This window comes from Manacus vitellinus, unplaced genomic scaffold (genome assembly GCF_001715985.3).
Source record: "Manacus vitellinus isolate BGI_N305 unplaced genomic scaffold, ASM171598v3 scaffold_1_pilon, whole genome shotgun sequence".
Classification (NCBI taxonomy): Eukaryota; Metazoa; Chordata; class Aves; order Passeriformes; family Pipridae; genus Manacus; species Manacus vitellinus.
This window is the reverse complement of record NW_021939396.1, coordinates 3,278,916-3,288,621: the sequence shown is the minus strand read 5'-3', so window position 1 is coordinate 3,288,621 and position 9,706 is coordinate 3,278,916. Positions and strand designations below refer to the sequence as shown.

At 45.1% G+C, this 9,706-nt stretch overlaps 1 protein-coding gene across 19 annotated transcripts in view; it reads right to left on the bottom strand.

Moving 5' to 3' along the window:
- Positions 1–1,556: 1,556 nt before the first annotated feature.
- PTK2 (protein tyrosine kinase 2) overlaps positions 1,557–9,706 on the bottom strand; it is a 175,635-nt gene continuing 167,485 nt past the window's right edge. For 7 of the 19 annotated variants that reach the window (XM_029959399.1, XM_018075708.2, XM_018075738.2 and 4 more), the window contains 6 exons: positions 8,727–8,766; positions 7,967–8,076; positions 5,683–5,691; positions 4,205–4,360; positions 3,663–3,743; positions 1,557–2,794 (listed from right to left, as the gene is read on the bottom strand). In XM_029959399.1, coding sequence (XP_029815259.1) covers positions 2,585–2,794; positions 3,663–3,743; positions 4,205–4,360; positions 5,683–5,691; positions 7,967–8,076; positions 8,727–8,766 — 606 coding nt within the window. In that variant the 3' untranslated portion in view covers positions 1,557–2,584. The remainder of the gene's footprint in view (positions 2,795–3,662; positions 3,744–4,204; positions 4,361–5,682; positions 5,692–7,966; positions 8,077–8,726; positions 8,767–9,706) is intronic. The other 12 variants (XM_018075714.2, XM_025895371.1, XM_018075750.2 and 9 more) reach the window with 3 other exon arrangements.

Below are 9,706 nucleotides of genomic sequence, written 5' to 3'. Positions count from 1 at the left end.
CAGTGTTGCAGCATTAGTGTTAGCTCAGAGTTAGGGCTGATCTTCCCATATGTCATCAGGGTCTCTTCTAAAGTTTTTCAGGTTTGATAGAAATTAGTTTTGAAGGCACAGAGCCACATTCCTAGTAGTGCAAACACTGGTCTCCTTGCCTTGCTGGCTTAGATTTTTAGGACTGCTCAGGTCTTGCTTCTTGATGTTAGTTAGTATATGTGAAGCCTTCTGTGGCAGGTGACTTCTAAGCTGATAACATGGACATAAAACCTGACTCCTTTCTCCTTTTCTAGCTGAGGAGAAGAAAGAAGAGGAAAAGAAAGAAGAATCAGAGGAATCTGATGATGACATGGGCTTTGGTCTTTTTGACTAATTAAGTTTTGTATTTGCCTGTAATAAAGAACATCTACTTGTACTCCTGTCTCACGTGGATCAGTGTGAAGGGGAATGGGTGGAACATGAGGGTGTTACCTGTGGATGCCAAAACTGTCTTTGTGCATTAATCTGGGGCTTTACAACTTGTAGGTTTTTTGTACTCCACAAACAGAGTTAAGGCTACTAACTGCATCCATAACCTATGGACAAAGGTGGGAATGTAATCCCACTGAGCATGGGATGTGACAATGGCTTGGAGCTACAGGATGTGTGGTTGTGTTTATCAGAAGTGCTCAGACTTGACTGGTTACAGCTCAAGAGAAGCTGTAACATTTCTAGTTCAAGCCTTACCAACAGTTCAGCTCCCACCTTGTCCCAGGTGATGGGACAAAGCAGGGTAGTGGCACTGCAGGGATCAGGTGCATTTCACAGTGCAGGAAAAGGCTGCAAATCTCAGGTGAAGGCCTGAGGCAGTGTAAGGTACAGAATTATTTTGCCATTCCAGAAAAAAAAGGTCTCTGAAAACTGCTTTGGAGGGTGGGTGTGGGAGATGATTTAACATTGCTCTGTGAAAGGAGCAACTTAATTTCCAGAGCAATTGAACATGTTAAAGACTGTTCCAAATGTGTATTCCAAAGTATTAAAATTAAGCATTGCAAGATGTCCCAGGTGTGTAAGAAAGGCTCTCAAGTTGTGTAGGAGGGTAGTTCCACATCTAAACCAAACACTGATGCACTCTGCACTATCCCATCTTCACAAAAAAATGGAATTAGTTTTGTGGGAAGCTCATTTTAAAAAACACAGGCACTCATAGAAGAATTTGGTCCCTGTGCTGCTGCTGAGCACTCACCTGAGCTTCCAAAATAGCTCCTGCAAACCCTCCACTGTTTAAAGTAACCCTTTTTAAAGTAACCTCCACCAAAATTATAAAGGTCTAAAGGACTTCCAAAGTAATTACAAGTCACACAGGTGGTAACACTGACTTGTTCTGTGCTGGAGGAAAAACTGCTTTCTCAAAAGAACTAAATCTTGGGATTTCCTCCTTCAGTGCTTATCTACTGTTGCTCTTCAAGTCCTGCATAAATGAATTCTTAAAAGCTTGTGAATTAGGGTGGGGGGAAAACTCCAAGCAGAGAAAATCCTCAGTGATTTCTTCTGCAGTGCACACACATGAAATAATACAGTCAGAGTTTCACTGGTAACACCTTTTTAATAGGTCAAAGTAACTGTACAGTTTATTATATTCTTCCTGAGAATAATTTATATCCCTCAACAGCAAAAAGGGAGTGTGGTTTTTATTTCAACAGAACAGATGGCATAACTGGAAAACCAAGGAAAATCTAATTACACTGCTCTACTGTAACTCCTCCCAGGCAAGATAGACAAAAGGATGGGTTAGTTAACTACAGTGGATTTAAAATAGTCATCATGGCTTTAATCTGTCTTTATAAATTATATAAAAATGGGGGACATGGATGGTTACAGAACTCCTCTAAATGCAGCTCTGAATTGCTCTGGTACAAAGCAGCATTTTCACTTCCAAGGAAAACAACATTGCTACAAAAGAACTGGCACGTTATCCTGGTGAAAAAGACGAGTGTTCAGTTGTGTCCTACAGCTAGTTCCAAACAAATGCTTCACACAGTCACATAAAAGAAAAAGGCAGGAAGATGAAGAGGGCTTTAGTTTGTCTTGAAATGACCGAAGTCTTGAAAATATAGCTTTTTATTCTTTCTCTGTAAATCGTGATTAGCATATTGCGACATAAGTGTTCTAATAAAAAAAAATTCCAGTCTGGATAGTTCATATACTGTGGGCAAGAATTCTCAGCCCTGAGGTTTCCCCGAATTCTTCACTTCACAATATCTTTCTCTGATCTGCTGCTCCAACAGTTGTGGCTCCGAGATCGTGACCCTGTGGCAGCTCCATGCGATGGTGCAAAGGGCCCTGCGCTCCGGGGCCGTGAGTTCCCGAGGGCTCCTGTACAAACCTCATCTGTGGTGATGCCACTTCTGAATCCCAGACCAGCTTGGCTTTATGATAAAGACTGGGTTAAACTGCTGCGATGGGAGAACCAGCGGCGGTCGGTCAGGTCTGCTGAAGCGAGAGGCGCTGGAAAGCCAGGACTGCACTGGGTTAATCCTCACTGCTGGTGGAAGGTGAAGAACATCCTGTCGCAAGCAGAATTCCGAGACTGATGACACTCTTCCCTCAGTGCTTAGTGTGGCCTGGACTGGCTGATTTTCAGTCTGGCTTGGTCGATAACATCCAGCAGGTTTTTGGCATCCACAGCCAGAGCGTGAGCAGCCGTCAGCATTTGCTTCTTGTACTCCTGCTGCAGGCTGGTCATCACGTACTGCTGGGCCAGTTTCATCTTGTTGATGAGCTCGGCCAGGTCCGAGTTCAGCAGCTTCTGTGCCATCTCAATCTGCAACGAGACGGTTCTGTCAGCTGGGGGGTGTTTGGAGCACTGCACTCAGAGACACAGCCCCTGCCTGAGATCCCTGACTGCAGCTGGGGCTGTTTTGTGGGCACCACGTGGAGCAGCATATGGAATTTGGCAGCTGCTGCTCTACCCTGGTTGGAGATCAGGAGCAGCCCTGATCAGCTGCTGAGCCACCTGCTGGTTAAACACCACCAAGACCCAGGTAGTGGATTTTAACCCACATCTTGGCACTAACACCTTGTTATGGGTTTCCAGGTCCTTGTTATCATCACTCTTTTTATTACTAAAGCAGCTCTATAGGCATAGCAGTAGCTCTACAAAATAAAACAGGTCAAGAAGGCACATACAGGTTGCTTAACCACATGGCTAAGCCAGGATGATTGTCTTAGATGGCACTTACAGAACCATTCTCTGTCCTTCTCATTATCACATTTGTTCCAAGATTTTGGAAGAAAACGGTTTTACTCATGAACTTCACTGAAAGCTCTGTCACTTCTCATCCAGAACTAGGTTACTACAGGAAACCTTCCAGCTGCACCAAGCTCTGCTCAATTACCTGTTCAATGACTTTGAATTAACCCCCAGTGGTGTCCCTGCCTTGGAATACTGGGCTTTATGTCTCCTTCCTTATTACTTACATCCAGTTTGAGCATCTTCACTAATACTAAGCCTATGTATGTCCATGCAGCAATTCTAATAAAATTCATTTAATGTAGACTTATAGCCCAGGAGTTCAGCCTGCTCAGTGAACCAAAATGTGTGCCCGTGCCAAGAAGGGAGCACCAAAACGTGTCCCCACTGGCTGAGGTTGTGGAAAGATAAAGGCTGAGCTCAGGTGAGCTCCACATACCTCTCTGTGGGTGCTCGGAGGAAGCACTGGGAGGGTCTCATCTACAGTTGCCAGTAAGGTTCTTAGTGCCAAACCAACCTCCTAAGAAAAAAAAAAAATTAAGGAAATAAAGTTTAAAGACTTAGAATGAATAGATGAGAGAATTGTATGAATGCAGGAGGCAGCACACACACTTAGTTCCTCATATGGATAAGAAGGGAGTTAGAACATGGCTGAGACACTTCAAAATCCCACCTGCAATTGCGTGTTTCACCATCAAAACAAGTTGCCAAAGGGTTAATACAAAGTTTTCCTTAAAAAAGTGAAAATGTGGAGAAGACAGTGCACAATTTACCACCCTGGATAAGCACAGGCAAGTTGGGGAATAAAGCACTGTTGTGCGTAATACTGGGAACAGGATCCAAAGCTCCAGCCTCTGACCACAAGTCACCCACCCCGCAAACACAAAAAGCTTTTAATTTGCAGCTTCACAGAAAGTTTCTCCTACGCCACTTGAAGATCCAGGAAACAAATAACCCCCAATTTTAGGAATGTCTCCATACCTTCACCATGGGCACGTACTCCTCGGGCGGAGCTGGCTGGATTTTACTGGACATCTCTATCACTGCCTTCACCAGCCCGGTTACATTTTCATAGACTTTGTCATTGGAGCGGTCCAGGTTGGCCGTGGGAGGAGGACTGATCTCCTGCGGCTGAATCTGGAAGCAGAGAGCAGCTGCTGAACCTCCTGTCCCCAGCAGATGGGGCTCAGCAGCTTCCCAACCTCTGCAGGCGGCCGGGAAGGGCTCACATTCCTCATATTCCCAACAGCCCCCCCGCTCGGTCCCCCTGGTGCCCTGTCCTGGCTGAGCACACTCGCTCCAGGATCTCAAGGAAGTTTCTTTTAGTTCTTCTGACTGAACCTGATCTGTGAAATTACACCGGGCAATTTTTACCAGGATTTTCCTGAAGAGCTTCCAGTATAACTCCCTCAACAGAGAGTAATTTGAGGAACAACGAGTACCAAAGTACTTGATATGTCTAAGTGGTTCAAGTTCCACTGTTAAGGCAAGAGGTATCAGGTCCCTCATTCCAGGAGCTTTTTTTGTGCTCCAAAGCAATGTCAGAGCACATAATAACACACTGATATGGAAAGGAGAACTGGAATGAGATAATCTTAGGTCCCTTCAGACCCAAACCATTTTATGATTCTGTAACATTATTCTTTTGTTAATGAAAATCCACAGCAGGTTAACAAAAATGGTGTCACCTGTAAACAGGTGGGAAACATGGACTGCTTTTAGAAAGTTGATTTCCAATAGATCAGAAAAAAACCTAACAGGTTAAAAATCCTGTAGTCCTTATTCATGCAAAACTTCCAATGAGTCAAGTCTGTCTGGAGTTAAATTCAAGACAGACTGAAATAATCCTGGGACAGAAACGAAAAAAAAATTTGCAAACTTCTTCTGTAAGGTCCTCAGTATCTCTGAACTGTAAAGCTACAGGTATCCCACTTTCCCATAGCTATTCCCTGCTATGGGATGCCCAAGCAACCACTCAGTGGAAGAAGAAGGTTAAAAAACTGCTGATTTCCTCTTGGTCACAGGGTGGTTTACCCACCCTGGCAATCTGAAATGGCTTGTGGTGCTTCAGCCCCCCACACTGGGTTACTGCTGGTTCTCAGGACTGGTCCCAGCTCCAGAGATGTTTCACTGGAAGCACCTGACATACTGCCCTGAGGAAATTATGAAATACTTGGATGAGACTTTCTCTATAAGGAAGGAGTGCAGGATTTAGCATGTGGTGATTTCGTTTTGTAGCACTTCATTAAGTAGATACCAACAGCTATTACAGAGATTCAATCTAGTGCATTGATCAGAAAGTACTTCAGGAAAAAGAACACTGTAATCAGCTCAATCAGCAGGGAAAGGCTGTGATTCCAATTGGTTTCAGCAATCGAGAAGTTAAAGTCATTTGGCAAAGTCACATGCAAAGACATTTTGGAATAGGGCACGGACACACACGCTCACGCACTGCTTACCCTCCATGGCTATGGTTGAGCAGAATGTGGGGGAAGGTTAAAGAAATTTACCAAAAGAAGGGAAAAAAAGAAAAACAATATTAATAAAACTCAGCAGGGGAAAAAAAAAACCCCAAACCAAACCAAACCCAAAACATGTGTAGCAATAAGAGACCAGTTAAAAAGCCTGCAACGGAAATGCATCCTCACCATTCCCGGCAGTCACTCGTGTTAGCTCTTGGTCTGTGTGTTACAGAATGACCTGCTGTGCACCCGTGTGGGCAGTGGAAGGGTTTGCCATGCACCCATGCTTCCTTCTGACTAAACACATGGGAGGACATCATGCAAAGCTGGACAGGAGCAAGCCAGTCTGGCAAGCAGCAGAGTGTGAATGGAGCAGAGGGCCTGGGCAGTGGTGGGGAACAACCTGTCCTGGGAATGCTGGGCCCTTTACACAAACAATCCAGTACTCACTGGATTTAAGAAAATGTTGTAGCCATCTTTCTGAAACTTTTCTTTTTGTTTTGGGAAGTCATGATAGAAAAAACATGGTCATGTAACTGTGCCGCTCTCGTTCTCAATGACTAATCACAGTTGGGGTGAACTGCCAAGAACCCACTCTAGATGATACCCAACCCATGGAATTCCAGGCCCTAACCTTCCAAAACTATGGACACTGTATTTCTTAACACTTGATTTCTCTTTGTTTTTCCCCAACATCAACACTATTGCTCTGCAGACTGTGAAGTGCTGAGTTTCCTTGTGGAACTGGCTGACACTGCCTCAGCCACGAACACAGACCCATGTGCTCCCCAGGGCCTGCCCTGAAAACTCCTGAGGACAAGCAGTCCCAATCCTCTTTATTTGTGTTCTGCAGAGAAGGGAGACTGAAATGGGAATCTGAACCTGGTGTACAGAAAAGGGAGTCTGAAATGAATCCTAGAAGCATCTTCAGTTTAGGACTGCAGTCATTAACAAAGCTATACCAAAAAATAACAGGCTGTTTTCCTCATGGGACATAAACCAATCTAATTTCAAGAAAATCTTAACAGAAAAAAATAAAATCAGCCCTTCTTTCCTACTCAAGAAGCTATTTAGTAACACAAATCCTGTTCACTTGTCACTACTGATGTCTTTGGCTGCTCAGGTTTAGTTTGTTTATCAAAAGGATGTATTTCAGAAAACATTTTTCATGTTCCAGTATCAGCATTTAGAAAGGAAACTTTAGAGAAGCCAAGTTTAGTAACCCATCTGTTACTGCTTTTTGACATTTTCTGAGGCTTGGCAGCTCAAAAAGCACTGGCATCAGCTTATAATAAATAATCCTGCTCAAATTCATCACTGCTAGCTGTTTACGCTGATTCTTACACATTCCAATAATCCCAGAACAAGAGCAGGAGTGAGACACAGGCTGGCAGTGCCTGGGATCAATTTGTGCTGAACATACTGCTCTGATGGCAGGTTTTGAATTTCATGCTTAGATAAACTGGGCCTTTTCTGTACTTTCTCAAAGCACCTAAAATAAGGGTGACTTATCCCAACTGCTGTGGCCACCACAACATGGATTCCCTCTCTTTACTACAGGATTGGCATTCTTTCCTGAAGATTAGAAAGGTAACAGGAGCCCCACTGGCAGGGAACAGCACACAGAGGGATGGTTTTGCAAGTGCCTGACATCCTCAGGAGCAGTTCTGTGGACACCAACTGCAGCAGGGGCAGGACACTGTGTTTCACAGCAGCATCTCTGCTACACAACTGCTGTCACGTTTCAGTTTTGGCTTTATTGCCTATTTATGGAGATGAAACAACACAAGGGAAGTATCTCAAGCCCAGGTCAGACAGCCCATTTCCCCTCTTTATTCCCCAGAGCTCGTAGGGTTTGAGGAGCCTGGGTGCTGCAGCAAGAGCTCTTTGAGCACCACAGTTCAGACAGGTCTTCCTTCCCTCTGACCGAGAACAAGACACTTTGGTACCACCCAAGCAACTGGGAACCCTGGGTGTGCTCCTTCCCACTGAGCAGGGAAAGGAGGCTGTGTCCATATGGGACATCTCATATGCTCTTCAAACTAGAAACAAGCTCACCTGGGCAAGGCTCTAGGTGAGGAACACGCTGAATCACAGTCATGGAAGACCCAGGCCTACCAGTGACCTCCCCACCTCCCTGGAGAGCTGCCAGGGCAGCATTTACTATGGGCTGTTTGGTCACCTCTGCTTTCCACAGTTTCGACTTCAGGAGCACCCAACTACCCCACAGCAGTAATGTGTGACCTTCTAAAGGTGTTTCAGGTGGCACTGAGCAATGTACCTTCACGCCCTCGTTGTAGCTGTCCACGGGGCTGTTCAGGCTGGCCAGGTTGCCCAGATGTCCGGGGGCTCCGGGGCGCGGGGGCTTCTTTGGCGGAGCTGCGTGATCTGCTTAACAGACACAATTCACATTTTTAGAGGACCAACATGCCAGAAGTACCTGCACCATTCTGGTCTGCCCACGCTACACAGGCTGCACGTGCTCTTCTCTACTAGCACAGGAGATGGACATCTTAATGTGTCTTGCAGTGAATTCACTGTTTGTAGGAGCTGCACTTTGTGAGAACTCAACTTTGAAAAATTCCCTATGGGAGGCAACCGCTACTGCTCCCAACACACCTGCTCCACCCCTGAGAGGTTCTCACCTCTCAGTACCAACACGCTGTGTGTGTGTCTGGGAAAACTGGACTTCTTCCTGGAAGGAATCCTGGGTGTGACTCACTTTGAGACTGGGAAACCCAGCTTCAGGTGTCTACTTCTGTTTTACATGTCTGAACTCCACAGTGGGTGAAGTCCCACACTGACTCATCTTCCTCTAGACACTTCCTGCCTGTTGATCTAAACACTTCCCTGGCTTTGCTGACTGCATGTCTGGGACCTGCACAAGGAATCTGAACACACACTGCACCAAACATCTGTGTGTAGTACCTGGAACTGAATTCACCCTGTATGGAAATACTGGCACGAACCTTTGTCACTACTGCTGCTGGAAGACTTGTAATCAAGGATTCAAGATGACAGTATATGAACTTACTGCTTACCTGGTTTACCCACAGGCTGATATATGTGCTGGTTACCAGCCTATAAAACAAAATAAACATTTGAAGTAGTTATTGCAGTGCTCACAGCTTTCATCAGCACTGTCTCAAACACTGAGAGCAGCCAGTTCTCAGCACATTTCCCAACAGTTAAAAATACATCCCTATTCACCATCATCAGCCCCTCACTACAGGTCTATTAGTTACGGAGTAAGAAAAGCATTTTCATGTATCTTGTATCGCTCACAACAGCCCTGCCTCTACATCACAGTTTATCCTTCCTTGTTACTCAAATGTGGTGGGATAGTCACAGGCATTTCCAGCCTGTGTCCACAGATCCAACTGTAGAGGTCACAGTGGTGAATGAGAAATGGTACTGGGGCCCATGGATGCTGGTTGTTTTTTAAGAGCACAAAGACAGGCAATTCCAAAGCGCTGGAAGTCAAACAAGTAGGGCAGAAGGCTGGTCTGGTGGAGCAGGGATCTTCTTCTGGAACTCAGGTGGACAAAGGAAGTGTACAAACTTTGGAAACAAGGACAGGTGACAGGGATAGGTGAAATTCCTGCAGAGATGCTGTTTGCCACTGCAGGGAGACGATTTGTGCGGTCAAAGGTCGACCACAGTTCCAGCTGGACAGCACAACAGAAGGGGCTTTTTAAAAGCCCCAACAGCTAAAGGAGAATAGAAATAACATTGGTCTGTTGCTTGATGAGGTTGGTCACCTCACAAATAGGGACACAGACAAAGTGGAGACATTTGGTCATGTCATTAAGTTTGATTTGTGCTGTTAACCTAAATATTTCAAATCTGATAATCCCGGGGGAAAAGAAAGGGGGCAAGAGAGGAAGGAGAGTAAAATCCCACTAAGATAATTCTTGAACTTTAACTTCTGGAAAATTGTGTAATGAGAGTATATGTGAAAAGCATGTGATCAGTCAGGAAATACTAAAATGTGTGTGGTAACTCCTCATTTGTGTCACTG